The sequence below is a fragment of the Cebus imitator genome, unplaced genomic scaffold, assembly GCF_001604975.1.
Source record: "Cebus imitator isolate Cc_AM_T3 unplaced genomic scaffold, Cebus_imitator-1.0 Scaffold444, whole genome shotgun sequence".
Classification (NCBI taxonomy): Eukaryota; Metazoa; Chordata; class Mammalia; order Primates; family Cebidae; genus Cebus; species Cebus imitator.
This window is the reverse complement of record NW_016107759.1, coordinates 2687147-2702297: the sequence shown is the minus strand read 5'-3', so window position 1 is coordinate 2702297 and position 15151 is coordinate 2687147. Positions and strand designations below refer to the sequence as shown.

Here is a 15151-nt window from a genome sequence, read left to right as displayed (position 1 = left end):
CAGACCTTACAATCTAAACTAAAACCCGATGGGCTAACAACTTAAAACTTTTATAAACAGGTAAAAGCAATGGAGAGGTGGGACAGGCCTGTGAGCACATCCAGCACAGATATCCTGGTTAAAGTACAAGGACATAGAATGTACTACGTGCCTGTAAGCATGGCGTGTCTAACAGCTACGTAGGATAGGGCTTAACAAAGTTATTAGCACACTTACATTTTTAACAAGAAAGGAAACTTAGAAAAGGAACTTTTCTACTTCCCACAGAGACCAAAACAGGAGGATGGCTTGAGCCTAGGAACTGAAGACCAGCCTGGGAAACATGGTAAGGCCCTATCTCTATTTTTTTAAAAATTAAATAAAAGGCCAGGTGCAGTGGCTCACGCCTGTAATTCTAACACTTTAGGAGGCCGAGGTGGGCAGATCACAAGATCAGGAGTTTATGACCAGCCTGGCCAACAAGGTAAAACCCTGTCTCTACTAAAACTACAAAAATTAGCTGGACATGGCGGCGCATGCCTGTAATCCCAGCTACTAAGGAGGCTGAGGCAGGAGAATTGCTTGAACCGGAACCCTGGAGGTGGAGATCATGCCACTGCACTCCAGCTTGGGCTACAGAGCAAGACTCCATCTCAAAAACGAAAAAAAAAAAAAATTTTTTAATTGAGGCTGAGTGCAGTGTTTGAGACCAGCCTGTTCAACATCGAGAAACCCCGTCTCTACTAAAAATACAAAAATTAGCTGGGCATGGTGATGCAAGCCTGTAATCACAGCTACTTGGGAGGCTGAGGCAGGAGAATTGCCTGAACCCAGGAGGCAGAGGTTGCAGTGAGCCAGGATGGTACCACTGCACTTTCAGCCTGGATGACAGAGCAAGACTCTGTCTCAAAAAAGAAAAAAAACTAGGTCGTTGGCTAAAACACGGAAAGAGACTGGCCCAGCCCTGAACCAAATCCCTTAAACTCCCATATCCATCCCACACCCTGTCCCCTTGCTGCAGAGATAGGGAGGCGGGCACCCCTTTTCTCTCGCTGTGGGTTGCAAGCATACACTGCAACTTCTGTAGTTCCCCTAATAAATGCACTGGGGGCCAGGCGCAGGGGCTCACGCCTGTAATCCCAGCACTTTGGGAGGCCAAGGCAGGCAGATCACGAGGTCAGGAGTTCAAGACCAGCCTGGCCAACACGATGAAACCCCATCTCTACTAAAAATAAAAAAAATTCGCCAGGCTTAGTGGAGGGCACCTGTAATCCCAGCTACTCAGGAGGCTGGGGCAGGAGAACCACTTGAACCCAGGAGGCGGAGGTTGCAGTGAGCTGAGACCATTGCACTCCAGTCTAACAGAGTTAGATAAAAAATAAATAAAATAAAAAATAAATAAGTAAATAAAAGTAAATAGGCTGGGCACGGTGGCTCACGCCTGTAATCCAAGCACTTTGGAGGCCAAGGTGGGCAGATCACCTGAGGTCGGAAGTTCAAGACCAGCCTGACCAACATGGTGAAACCCCATCTTAAATAAATAAATAAATAAAAGTAAATAAAAGCTCTGGACACCTGGTGGTCAGTGTTCCTTACTTCAGATACCAGCTGGCCCCATCTTGGGGCACTGCCACCTATGGGTTCTGGAGGACGAAACATCCACCCATAATATCCATTCCCACATGCTCCCCTGATTTCTGTGGATATAAATTGGGAAGACATTGCATTTCATCGGGAACACGGTGCGCCTTCTCCTGGTCACACCTTGTTCCATGCCTCCAGGGCATGAGGCAGGCCCGTGTGTGCCGAGCCTGTGCACATGCTGTGGCCGTCACTGCTGAGCTAAGGCCTCCTCAGAGTCCCCGTCCCTGATCCCACCCCTGGAGTTTCCTCTACACGCTAGCATCACACAGCTGCATCCCCAGCCATATTTTTTTTGGCAATTTTTTTTTTTTTTTTTTGAGACAGAGTTTTGCTCTTGTTGCCCAGTCTGGAGTGCAATGGTGCCATCTCAGCTCACCACAACCTCCACCTCCTGGGTTCAAGCAATTCTCCTTCCTCAGCCTCCCTAGTAGCTGGGATTACAGGCATGTGCCATCATACCAGGCTAATTTGTATTTTTAGTAGGTACAGGGTTTCACCATGTTGGCCAGGCTGGTCTCAAACTCCTGACCTCAGGTGATCTACCCACCTCAGCCTCCCAAAGTGCTGGGATTATATGCATGAGCCACCATGTCTGGCTTTATTTTTTTATTAGATTGCGTATCGCTCTGTTGCCTGAGCTGAAGTACAGTGACTCCATATTTGCTCACTGTAACCTCCACCTCCCGGGATCAAGCTATTCTCCTACCTGAGCCTCCTGAGTAGCTGGGAAAACAGGCACACACCACCATGCCCAGCTAATATTTGTCTTCTTAGTAGAGACAGGGTTTCACCACGTTAGCCAGGATGATCTTAATCTCTTGACCTCATGACCACCCGCCTTGGCCTCCCAAAGTGCTGGGATTACACGTGTGGCCACCGCACCCAGCCCTTCTTTGCACATATTTACTGAAGGGATACTCAGTAAATATCTGGGAAAAAAAAGTTTTTTTTTGTTTTTTGTTTTGAGACGGAGCATGAGCCACCGCATCCAGCCTCAAAAAAATTTTTTAATTATATAAAGGCCTGACACTCATGTCCTGGCATCTCTGATGTTAATAAAGACAGCAGGGACGGGGCACCGTGGCTCACACGTGTAATCCCAGCATTTTGGAAATCCAAGGTGGGAGGATCACTTGAGTCCAGGAGTTCAAGACCAGCCTGGGCAACATAGCGAGACCCCATCTCTACCAAAAATGTAAACATGATGCAGCATGGTGGTGCACACCTGCGGTCCCAGCTACTTGGGAGGCTGAGATGGGACAATGCCTTGAACCCACAAGGTCAAGGCCGCAGTGAGCCATGCTGCACCATTGCACTCTAGCCTGGATGTCAGAGCCAGACCCCACCATGTCTCAAAAAAGAAAAAAGACAGTATGTCTGGGTGTTTAATTTGTTTATTGATTTCCATCTGATTACGCCAAAAAGAAATTACTTAAGATGGAGGGTAACTTCAGCATCACCCACCCTCCCGGTTGGAAAGACCTCCAAGCATGTCCAATAAGGCACAGTCACACACCTTTGAAGGGCCTCCCTGCAGGTGTGAACTCAGGGCCCCTGCCCTGTGCTGGTTAGAGTAATGGAGCAACAGCACTTTCCTAAGCCCGAGTGAGGCAAGCTACTTCCGCACAGATTGTGAAACAGGGTTTAGGTTTCTCCCCTCATGGACGAGATGCCCAGGGTCTACCCATCAGCCTGCCTTCCCAGCAGGTCACAGACCATCCCCACCCTGGCTGGCCTGGAAGGGTTTGACCAGAGCGGATCATGCAGTGACCAGGGCTGGGGTGGGTGGCAGGGGCAGCCTTCATTTCCATTCTGTCTCCTACACAGCCTGGGAGATGTGGGCCTAAGCTTCGGTGAGGATGAGAGTCTGTCTTGGAATTGGGACCCATGGTCCCAATGAGCAGAGACAGGGCCGGGAAAAGAAAGTGGGGGTGTAACCTCATTCAGAGACCAGCTGCGCCCAGAGCCCACCTCCTGGAAGCACCTCAAGTGGGCGGGGGGCGGGGAGCTAAGCCAGTCGACAGAGCGGCTGTGCAGCCCAGGCCGGTCCTGGCAGAAGGCATGAACCATCAGCAAATGAGTATCTTTTCCAAGAAACAAGAAGGTCTTGTTCAGAGCTGGGGCCTCGGGAGCTTCCCGATGTTTCAAGCACCATGCCCTGCCTACTTCCTGTCTTGATGCCTAGGGTCCCAACTCCAAGGTGGAATGGCCAGCGTGTGGCCTCAGTGCGGTGGCCATCCAGGGTGGGTATGGGCTGCCCGCCTAGCGCCCCTGGGATGCAGAAGTTTCTTTGCCTAAAAGAAAGGAGAGAAGGGAGAGAAAAACAAGTCACCGTTCCCTGAGCCCTTCACCTCTGCCCTGGCCTGCAGGCCACAGGGGAGCTGAAAGGACCAGATTCCCGACTCATGGGAGTCTGTGCACCCCATTTTGTTCTGAGATCCACAGGGGAACCCAGAGTCTCTCCTCCATCCACTCACATGGAGGACAAATAATGACAAAAGATCAAAAATATCATGGCAAGTTTACCATGGATATTTACCAGGCTGCTCGCTTTACCCCACAGCAGTGTGATGGCCATGAGCATGTGCTGTTAACAACCCCATTCAGGCCAGGCATGGTGGCTCACGCCTGCAATCCCAGCACTTTGGGAGGCCAAGGCCCAGAGGAGTTGAAGACCAGCTTGGGCAACATAGTGAGACCCTCATCTCTACAAAAAATTTTAAAAATTGACCAGGCGCAGGGGCTCACGCCTGTAATCTCAGCACTGTGGGAGGCTGAGGCGAGTGGATCACCTGAAGTCAGGAGTTCCAGATCAGCCTGACCAACATGGTGAAACCCTGTCTCTACTAAAAGTACATAAATTAGCCGGGTGTAGTGGGGTACATCTGTAATCCCAGGTACTCAGGAAGCTGAGGCAAGAAAATTGCTTGAACCCCAGGAGGTGGAGGCTGCAGTGAGCTGAGATCGGCCATTGTACTCCTGCCTGGGCGACAGAACAAGACTGTCTCAAAAAAAAATAAGTTTTAAAAATTAACCAGGTTGAGCCAGGCACGGTGGTTCACACCTATAAACCCAGCACTTTGGGAGGCCGGGGCGGGCGGATAACCTGAGGTCATGAGATTGAGACCAGTCTGGCCAACATTGAGAAACCCCATCTCTACTAAAAATACAAAATTAGTCCAGCGTACTGGCAGGTGCCTGTAATCCCAGCTACTTAGGAGTTGAAGCAGGAGAATCACTTGAACCTGGGAGGCAAAAAAAAAAGATAAAAAGATCACGCCATTGCACTCCAGCCTGAGCAACAAGAGCGAAACTGTGTCTCAAAAAAAAAAAATTAATCAGGTGTGCTGACACGCACTTTAGACCTGGCTACTTGGGAGGCTGACACAGGAGCAATGCCTGAGCCCAGGAGTTTGAGCCTGCAGTGAGCCTTGTTTCATCCACTGCATTCCAGCCTGGGTGGCAGAGTAAGACCCCATCTCAAAAAAGTAAATTTAAATTTAAGAAAAAGCTGGGCACAGTGGCTCACACCTATAATCCCAGCACTTTGGGAGGCCAAAGTGGACGGATCTCTTGAGCCTAGGGGTTCGAGACCAGCCTGGGGAACAGAGTGAGACTTCATCTCTACAAAAAAAAAAAGAAAATATCAGCAAATACAAATTTTTAAAAATGAAAAAAAAAAAATTTTTTTTAAAGAGAATGAAGCTGAAAATAGGGAACTGGCCACGGTCCTATGGATGTTGAGGGAAGAGCTGGGGTTCCAACGCAGAGCTCAGGGAAGAGTCTTGGGGAGGCTGGGCCTGCAGTGATGCCTGAGGATCTGTGTGAGCGGGAGGGCAGTGGACCACAGAGGAGGCTGTGCTCAGGTGAAACACACGGAGATGACAAACAGCACCCAGACACAAGCTACCAACGCTAAGAACACTGCTGACAAGAATGAGGATTCATCAGCCGGGCGCGGGGGCTCACACCTGTAATCCCAGCACTTTGGAGGCTGGGGTGGGCGAATCACCTGAGGTTAGGAGTTCAAGACCAGCCTGGCCAACATGGTGAAACCCCGTCTCTACTGAAAATACAAAAATTAGCTGGGTGTGGTGGCGTGCGCCTATTATCCCAGCTACTCGGGAGGCTGAGACAGAAGAATTGTTTGTACCTGGGAGGCGGAGGTTGAGTGAGCCAAGATGGCTTCCAGCTTGCCCAACAGAGCAAGACTCTGTGTCAAAATAAAATTTAAAGAAGAATGAGGAATCATCAACCTATTATGGTATGACAGGCGCAGGTGCACATGACACACAGCTGTCCTCACCAGCCCTACTACCATGTCCAATCCACAGAGGGGGAGGCAGACTCAGAGTGCTACGAAGCAAGGCCACAGTCCTGGCCAGTGGGAGACATGGCTGCACAGACCAGAGCCTCAGCCTTTGTCAGCCCCACTCCTGACACTAGCCTCAGGGAAAGGCCACGCCTCCTGAGAAAAGCATTTGCCTCATTCTCACTTCAGTGCCCCTTGTTGGTATACTCAAGATCAACCAGGCGAGGAAGCAGAACACAGGCCCCCTTGTCCCTGCCCTGCAGCCACCTTTCAGGAGGACCGTGAGCAGTTCCCAGGCAGCACGACTTGGTGGCCCCGTACCTTGTCATGGTAAGTGGATGGGCACAAACACTGGAATCCCCAACCCTGGGCTCAAAGGCCAACGGGCCTAGCCCCTAGCTGTGCAAGGCAAGCTCACCTTTAGGGACAAACTTCAGGGAGCTGCTGAATATTCAGAATCGGGACTGCCCCGGCTTGGGGCCGTCGTTCAGGAACTCATGGCCCAACCCGTTGCCACACTTGCCACAGGACACCTGGAAAGATCACAAGGCAGCTTCGTGAGCTTCTGGCCATGAAAGAGCCATGGTAAAGGCCCTCACTGGGGCTGGCAGATGGTGTTTCTTCACACACATCCATTTCCCAAGCAGATCCCCAATGTAAGAGGTTGATCTTGGTCCTGGAGCCTGGACATGAACTCTGCCCTGTTTTCCACATTTGCACCAGAAGGCTAGGCTCTCCTGATAGCCTGGGGTGGCAGCTCCCTGGTGAAGGCCACAGGCCTGGAACAGACAGCCTCTAAGCCCCTGGAGCCATGGGGCAAGCAGAGGGAGGAAGGTGAGGCGGCCTCTTTGCTCTCCCTGGCCACCCCCATGCCTCCCCCATCCCCGTGGCCTCTCACCTTCAAGGCTTCAGATCGATTGTGCTCCGGACGCTTGGCCACGCTGTCGGCGTGAATGGTCTCAGTGAACGCTGGCCATGGGGACGAGTGTGCATACTTCGAGCGGCTGGAGAACAGCTCATAGCCACACTTGGCACACACATAAATGCCTGTGGTAAAAGGAGAGGCAAGTGTGGAGTCATCAGCTCTGGCCTTTCTGGGGTCACGCTCCCAAATCCATGGGCCCAGGCAAAGGCAGCGCTGTCCCCGTTCCCAGGGTGGGCCCCACACTCCATCCCCATGTACCTGACATGGGAGACCTGCACTGAACTCATGTTTAGTAGACGTGCCAGAGACTGGGGAGTCATCTTTCACAATTACCTCGATTCTTCACATAGTCCCGTGATGGAGCCTCTCCTACCATTTCCATCTTTGCTTGGTGATGCAAAGACACCCAGCTACAGCGTGTGCAGTGTGAAGGAACCTGGGCAGTCCGATGAGGACACGGAGCTCCCCCTCGACCCCCCAGCCCTCCAGGGGACATACACAGCAGGGGCCTTGATGTGGCCCAACCACCTGGTCCCTCTCCCTTCTCAAGTGGCCCTCCCTGCTGCCCAACAAGGCCCTAAGCTGGACACCCAGGCACTGCCCTGCTCTCCAGGCAGGAAGAGAACAGCTCCAGAGAAAGGCCTCCAGGCCACACAGGAGCCCAGGAAGAAAGAGGGCTGAGGAGGACAGATTTCAGCCTACCCCCAAAGGATCACTTTGGAGTGAAGTGAGTAGGAAAGTTGCAAAACTGTCTTGCAGAACCGTTTGAAGGACTAAAAACAGGAACCTCCAGGGGTGGTGAGTCACCTCTCACCCATCACCTGGGGATAGCCTCCCATGGAGACTAAACTACCCAGCCTTTTCCAGGAACTGGAGAAAAAAGCAAAGAGGAGCCAGCAGCTGCTGTGAGAGAGGAGTTTCTGGCTTCGCAGAGCAGCCTGAGGACAACTGGGGTCCACAGCTGGAGAGTCTTGTTGGGGGAGGCTTTGCTGGGTGGTCCTGTGCCACAGCCCAGTCCCCTACAGGGTTGACACCCAGCAGATCCCCCCAGCTTCTAAAATGTGCCTGTGGATGTTTTTACCAAATTAGTCCACTATCAGGCCAGCCCAGCCCCCAGGGCCTCTCACAGCCTGGGGCCAGTGCTGAGGGCTGGCCATGCCCCAAACCACCCCATCCTGTCTGCCTGGTCAGACTCCACTGGCCGTTGGCAGGGGCCTGGTGGCACTCCTGATTCCCGAATCTGGAGTCCTTGGCAAGTGAGGAGGAACCTGAGCTGGCACATTAAAATCTCAAGGGGACATTCTATGCTTGCTGGACTCCTCCCACAGATCCCTGACCTGTGGGATGACCTGCAGAGGGGCAGCCCGGCCACAGGAGCTGGCCCTGTAGAAAAACTTCTGTCGCGCCTCTCCAAAGTCCCGACCCTAACCGGAATTCCCCCACCGCCATCACTTTGGAGTGAATGGGCAGGGAAGGGGTACCACCCCCACGTACCCTGATCCCTTCGACTCGCCCCACCCGAAAGGGCACGTTCACACTCGAAGCCTGCCCTCCTCAAGGACCGTGACCCCCAAAGCTCCCTCTCATCGGGTACCCCACTCTCCGCGCCCCCAGGATCCCCTCTCCGCAGTCCTCTTATGTTCGCTTCTCCCTGGTGGCCACACTCACCCCCATTCCCGGCTTAGAGGAGACATCACCCCCGGAGGACGGCGACGCCCCCTTTAATGAGCGTCCCCGCCACCCTTCCCCCCTCCCCCACCCCTTCCCCCAACCTCTCACCTCACCCCCCCCACCCCCTCTCTGCCCTCCCTGCGAGAGGCCGCACGACCAACCCGGCTCAAAGTGATTCTGGAAAACTTCGCCCCCGAAGAAGCTGCAGAACGACATGGCGCCACCGTAACCGCAACGCACTTGCTGTCGCCAACAGACTCAAGGCTGTCCACCCAGCGACCTCCAAGACCCCCGCCCCCCTCCCCGCCCCTCGCGAGGACCAATCGCTCCCCGGGTTGCGAATCCTGGCTTCCGCCTCTGGGAGGCCCCGCCCCTCCTGAGGACCGGTCCAATCCGATCTTCCCGGCAGGCCCCGCCCACCGGTAACTCCCGAGGACTTCTCTTGGCCTGCTTCGCTGAGGCCCCGCCCCCTCCCAATTGCAGGTCCAATCCCATTTTCCCAGTAGTCCCCACCCATCAATAACTGCCTGAGACCGCTCCTGGGCCATTTCCTCGATGCCCCGCCCCTCCTGGGGGCCGGTCCAATCCCATCTTCCCAGCAGGCCCCGCCGATAGAAACTCCCCGAGACAGTTTCTGGGCTGCTTCCCCGAGGTCCCGCCCCTGTCGCCCCGAGCGCTCTCGTGGCTGAGGACCCGCTTGGGACCTGGCCAGGTAGGTGGTGGTGCGCAACGTAGGGCTGTGTTTTCCCCGTTCAGTCCCTGGTGCTAAGCCCCGAGCCACCGCAGGTCAGGCAGCCTTTCCTCGCCCAGCTGAAACTGCCTTTGCAAAATTATGACTGAGTCGGTGAAAGGGCTATAACCTAAGCGACGGGATCTTGCTTCTAACATCCAAGCTGTCCTTGTTCAACCCTGGTGGTAGACTGAAATAACTTTGGGAGAAACTCAGATTATAGTTTATAGTTTAAAACAGAGACGGTAACAGCACTTTCCCAAAGCACACCTCCTTGCCTGGGTTTCTAGATTGTCTTTTCAGGGCTAACAGCCACAAGATTAGAAATTATGGTTTAGGAGTCATGCAGCTGGAGGCTAGGAGATTCTGACCCTAAACTGCTCCTAAGATCAGTGCTTCAAATATTTTGCTGACCCTGCACTTGATGGATCAGCCGGCCCCACCCAGACTGATAAACTGGCTCATCTGATCTTGCCACCCCCACCCAGGAACTGACTGAGGGAAAGAAGACAGCTTCGACTCCCTGTGATTTTATCCCTGACCAGTCAGCACTCGTGGCTCACTGGCTTCCCCACACCCTGCAGAAAAGACAGGTCAGTTATCCTTAAAACTCTGCTCTCTGTTCAGGCTGGTGGCTCATGCCTGTAATCCCAGCACTTTGGGAGGCTGAGTCGGCCAGATCACGAGATCAGGAGTTTGAGACCAGTCTGGCCAACATGGCAAAACCCCGTTTCTACTGAAAATACAAAAATTAGCCCGGTGTGGTGGCAGGCGCCTGTAATCCCAGCTACTCAGCAGGCTGAGGCAAGAGAATCACTCAAATCCAGGAGGCAGAAGTTGCAGCGGGCCGAGATTGTGCCATTACACTCCCGCCTGGGCGACAAGAGCAAGACTCCATCTCAAAAGAAAAAAAAACTGCTCCCTGAATGCTCAAGGAGATCGATTTAAGTAACAATAAAACTCTAGTCTCCCACATAGCCAGCATAGCTGCCTCTGCATGAATTACTCTTTATTGCAATTCCCTTTTTTCTTTGTTTTTTTGAGACAGAGTTTCACTCTCATTGCCCAGGCTGGAGTGAAGTGGCGGGATCTTGGCTCACTGAAACCTCTGCCTCTCGGGTTCAAGTGATTCTCCTGCCTCAGCCTCCTGAGCAGCTGGGATTACAGGCATGCGCCACAACACCCTGCTAATTTTGTATTTTAGTAGAGATGGGGTTTCTCTATGTTGGTCAGTTTGGTCTCGAATTCCCAAGTTCAGGTGATCCCCCTGCCTCGGCCTCCCAAAGTGCTGGGATTAGATGCCTGAGCCAACCCAGCCAGCAATTCCCCTGTCTTAATTAATCAGCTTTGTCTAGGTGGTGGGCAAGGTGAATCCCTTTGGGCGGTTACAAATCGCTCCGAGACACTGCAGGAAGAGTTGCCTCTGGCCTTTATTTGACATCAGGGCAGACAGTGGGTGCGCTGCACTTCAGGGCTCATCCACCCCACGCAGCCTATAAGTCTCCCGAGGTCTCTGGCTTTTCCTTCTCCAGATGCTTCTTTTGGGGACCCTGGTTGCGGGGGTGGTGCAAGAGGAGGCTTAGTCACAGGAGTCTGGCCAGAAACACTGCCCTCAGCCAGGCTCCAGGTCACCCATTCCAAGGCTGGTTCCTACCCCTTCTCTTCTAGAGAATCAGTGTCCAGGGGTAGACCCTTAAGAGCCTCTCCTGCAGGCTGGGCACGATGGCTTATGCCTGTAATCCCAGCACTTTGGAAGGCCAGGACGGGCAGATCACGAGGCCAGGAGATAGAGACACCATCCTGGCTAACACAGTGAAACCCCATCTCTACTATAAATACAAAAAATTAGCTGGGTGTGGTGGCACACGCATGTAGTCCCAGCTGCTCAGGAGGCTGAGGCAGGAGAATCGCTTGAACCCGGGAGGTGGAGGTTGCAGTAAGCCAAGATCACGCCAGTGCACTCCGTCTCAAAAAAAAGAGTTTCTCCTGCAGATGAGCGAAGGGGAGTCCCTGCCAGCTCCAGCTTCCCTACTTGGGCAGGCTGGATGTGGAATGGGAGCCCAAGAGAAGAACAGGGATGGGGGACACTGAGCTCACCATGAAGGCCCTCTTCTCTTGGGCTGTCTGGAAGCGGCCATGGCCGAACTTGGAGGTGGTATCGATGAACTTGAGCTCAATATTCTCCAGGGCCTGGCGGCTGTGGTGCACCAGGAGGGACTGGGGAATCCATGGTCAAGTAGACATCAAGAGTGGGGATCTTGATCACCCTGCTGTGACCTCCAGGCCACACCAGGAAGGTCTTGCACACCTAGTTCCTGCCAGACCCCTCCCTTTCTGTTCCGTCCACTGCGTCTGCTTTGTAGCAGGCTGCAGGGCAGGACAGGCTGGCATCCCTCATGTACCCACTCCCCAGCCCGCCTCGCCCTGCCAACCTTTCTCAGCGTAATAACCCGCTTCTTGGTACCAGCAATGCAACCCTTCAGCATGACGAAGTCATTGTTCACTTCCCCATAGTGGGGGAAGCCACCCTGCAGAGGAGACAGGTCAGGGGCCAGGCCCAGACAGGGCTTCTGAGTTAGCAGGTGGCTGGGGGACCTAGGAGAATCCCCACAGCGGGCTGTGATTGGAGGGAGCCCCATGCCCAGCCCCCAGGTATAGGGATGACTATTACCACTACTGAGGAAAGCATCTGAGTCACAAGCTAAGTCCTTTTCTTTTTTGAGACAGAGTCTCACCCTGTCACCCAAGCTGAAGTGCAGTGGCGCAATATCAGCTCACTGCAACCTCCGCCTCCTGGGTTTTTTTTTTTTTTTTTGAGACGGAGTTTCACTCATGTTACCCAGGCTGGAGTGCAATGGCACAATCTCGGCTCACCGCAACCTCCGCCTCCTGGGTTCAGGCAATTCTCCTGCCTCAGCCTCCTGAGTAGCTGGGATTACAGGCACGTGCCACCATGCCCAGCTAATTTTTTGTATTTTTAGTAGAGACGGGGTTTCACCATGTTGACCAGGATGGTCTCGATCTCTTGACCTTGTGATCCACCCGCCTCGGCCTCCCAAAGTGCTGGGATTACAGGCTTGAGCCACCGCGCCCGGCCCGCCTCCTGGGTTTAAACGATTCTTCTGCCTCAGCTTCCTGAGTAGCTGGGATTACAGGCTTGCGCCACCACACCAAGCTAATTTTTGTATTTTCAGTACAGATGGGCTTTCACCATGTTGGCCAGGCTGGTCTCAAACTCTTGATCTTGTGATCTGCCCACCTCAGCCTTCTAAAGTACTGGGATTACAGGCAGAGCCACTGCACCCAGTTGCTCAGAACTTTTCATGTGTTATCTTACTCAACAATCTGCGTTTTTGTTGGGGGAGACTGAGGATCACTTGCTCCAAGCTCCACAGCTGCTAAGTCCTGGAGATGCAGTTTGAACCCATGTGGCCTAACTCCCAGGCCACAGTAGGAGCTGCCACACTCCACACCCACATGACAGCAACTGGAGTGGAAGCTGCCTCCAGAGGAGCCTTGGAGGATGTGGATGCAGCAGGGATTTCTTGCTTGTGATTATATCCACATGTTTTGGACAGCAGAGGCAAGGGTCCCATATGACTGCCCAGATGTCAAAGCCTTGTGTCCCAGCGTGTCTGGGGGGCAGTGTCCAGCTGTGGGCACAAATCTTGAGCCCTTGGGGTGGACACACCCAGCTGGGGCATACCCATGGCCCCCTGGGCCAGCCTGACCCCACTCCAGCCCTCACCAGCGGTGTGATGGACTTGGCAGTCACATCGTAGCTAGTGGATGCATTGTTCTTCACCAGCTTCCCATCCTCCATGTGTAGCCCCCGGCCAATGCGGTAGATCTGCCAGGAAAAGGGGGCACATGCCAGGGGCAGGAGGTGGCCTCTGGGATCAGCAGCCCATACAGGCCCATCAGCACACGTGCTCAGCCTCAGCGCTGGTGAGGGCATCTCATGACCCTGGCAGTGTCTGAGTCATGCACTCTACCTGCCGAGGCCAGTACTGAGGGCAGGAGTCCAACCACACAGTGTCCCCCTCCCCCGGCTGTGGACGCACCTTCTTGTTGAGCTCTGTGCGGTGGTGATAGCCCTTCTGCCCGGCCCGGGCGATGGAGCAGCCCACGCGGGCCGGGTGCCAGGCACCAATGCAGGCCACCTTCCGCAGGCCCTTATGCGTCTTCCTCGGTAGCTTCTTGGTATGCCAGCGGCTTGTGACCCCTGCAAGTGGGCGGGGCTGGTGGCTGAAAGGCCAGGCTGCTCCCCACTGCCTCCAGGCAGCCTGCCCTGGAGCTGCCATCCCCACTGAGCCCTACCTTTGACACCTCGGCCCTTGGTGACAGCAATGACATCAATGACCTCACTCTGGCTGAACACGCTGTGCACTGGCACCTGCTTCTCCAGCCGGGCTTGGGCCCAGGCCACCTTCTCGGCCACCGTGCCGCCATTCAGCTGGATCTCCATGATATGGGCCTTCTTCTGCCGGAAGGGCAGCAGTTTCATCTGCAGGACATACTGGAGGTCACGCCATGGCCCACAGGATCACACCCCCACCAATCATGGCATGGCCGGCCGTGGCCCCTGCTGTCTTTCACACATGCATTCGTTCACAGGTGTTCCTGGGGTCAGGCTGCAAGCCGTGTGTTGTGCCGGGCACCACAGATGCGGGGTGGAATGAGGCAGAGTCCCACACCTCAGGAGCCACCATCTTGCTGGAGGACAGAGGAAGCCAAGTAACTTTTTTTTTTTTTTTGAGATGAACTCTCGCTCTGTTACCCAGACTGGAGTGCAGTGGCGCGATCTCAGCTCACTGCAACCTCCACCTCCCAGGATCAAGTGATTTTCCCACCTTAGCCTCCTGAGTAGCTGGGATTACAGGGGCCCGCCACCCCACCCAGCTAATTCTTTGTTTTGTATTTTTAGTAGAGATGGGGTTTCACCATCTTGGCCAGGCTGGTCTTGAACTCCTGACCTCATGGTCCATCTGCCTTGGGGTCCCAAAGCTCTGGGATTACAGACATGAGCCACCGCGCCCAGCCGAAGCCAGGTAACTCTTGGTGAGGACAGAGTGCTCTGACGGGCCATGGGGGCTGATGTTTCAGATACAGTGGTCGGGGCAGGGAGGGCCTCTCTGAGGAGGTGACGCTGCTGACTAGAAGGAACCACTAGGCAAAGATTGGAGCGGCTTTGGGCAGTGGGCCCCGCATGTGCAAAGGCCTGCTGGCAGGGGAGGTCTTGGAAAGTTGGCGGGACAGAGAGACCACTGTGGGCCAGACAGTGGGGAGCAAGGAGCGTGGGCAGCAGTCAGGCAGGACTGGCATCGGGGAGCTCAGACTTTCTTCCAAGTGCAGACTGTGATGTAAGCTGATTTTTTTCTTCTTTTTTGACTTGGAGTCTCACTCTGTCACCCAGGCTGGAGTACGGTGTGGCCATCTTGGCTCACTGCAAACTCCGCCTCTCAGATTCAAGCAATTCTCCTGCCTCAGCCTCCTGAGTAGCTGGGATTACAGGTGCATGCCACCATATGAGGCTAATTTTTGTATTTTTAGTAGAGACGGGGTTTCCCCATGTTGGCCAGGCTGGTCTCGAACTCCTGACTTTGTGATCCGCCCACCTTGTCCTCCCAAAGTGTTGGGATTACAAGTGTGAGCCACTGTGCGTGGCCCTGATTTTTTTTTTTTTTTTTTTTTTTGGTAAGGTCTCTGGCTGGTGCTGTGTGAAGCACAGGCTGTGCAATGTAGAGGTGGAGACAGAGACGCCAGCACACACCACATAGTGACCCATAGGTATGTATGGGGCAGGTGTGTACAGGGCAGAGGTGTACAGGGCAGGTGTATATGGGCAGGTGTGTACGGGGCAGGTGTGTACGGGGCAGGTGTGTACGGG

The 15151-nt window shown here is 54.0% G+C and overlaps 2 protein-coding genes and 1 long non-coding RNA gene across 7 annotated transcripts in view; 1 reads left to right on the top strand and 2 right to left on the bottom strand.

Moving 5' to 3' along the window:
- Positions 1–2999: 2999 nt before the first annotated feature.
- MSRB1 (methionine sulfoxide reductase B1) lies at positions 3000–8910 on the bottom strand. 3 transcript variants are annotated; one of them, XM_017511069.2, is made up of 4 exons: positions 8693–8910; positions 6834–6982; positions 6354–6468; positions 3000–3917 (listed from the first exon to the last, which is right to left on the bottom strand). In XM_017511069.2, exons 1-4 carry the CDS (start codon positions 8745–8747, stop codon positions 3886–3888), a joined length of 351 nt encoding a protein of 116 aa, XP_017366558.1. In that variant the 5' UTR covers positions 8748–8910; the 3' UTR covers positions 3000–3885. The 3 variants fall into 3 exon arrangements, 2 of the variants coding, with proteins under 2 accessions (XP_017366558.1, XP_037588256.1); XM_037732328.1 differs by lacking the exon at positions 3000–3917 and adding an exon at positions 5290–5547; XR_005197214.1 differs by having other exon boundaries at positions 3793–3917; positions 6354–6982.
- Positions 8911–9044: 134 nt separating this feature from the next.
- The window catches only part of LOC108290948, a 9364-nt gene continuing 3257 nt past the window's right edge, over positions 9045–15151 (top strand). For 2 of the 3 annotated variants that reach the window (XR_005197216.1, XR_005197215.1), the window contains exons 1-3: positions 9045–9243; positions 13879–13998; positions 14964–15051. This is a non-coding gene — a long non-coding RNA (uncharacterized LOC108290948). Of the gene's footprint in view, positions 9244–13878; positions 13999–14188; positions 14249–14963; positions 15052–15151 lie in introns of those variants that run through there. The other variant, XR_001819754.2, reaches the window with a different exon arrangement.
- The window catches only part of RPL3L (ribosomal protein L3 like), a 9977-nt gene continuing 5498 nt past the window's right edge, over positions 10673–15151 (bottom strand). The window contains exons 5-10 of the mRNA XM_017511066.2: positions 13582–13768; positions 13326–13486; positions 13010–13111; positions 11694–11789; positions 11359–11478; positions 10673–10811 (exon numbers count right to left, since the gene is read on the bottom strand). Of these exons, the coding sequence (XP_017366555.1) occupies positions 10755–10811; positions 11359–11478; positions 11694–11789; positions 13010–13111; positions 13326–13486; positions 13582–13768 (723 nt within the window). The 3' untranslated portion in view covers positions 10673–10754. The remainder of the gene's footprint in view (positions 10812–11358; positions 11479–11693; positions 11790–13009; positions 13112–13325; positions 13487–13581; positions 13769–15151) is intronic.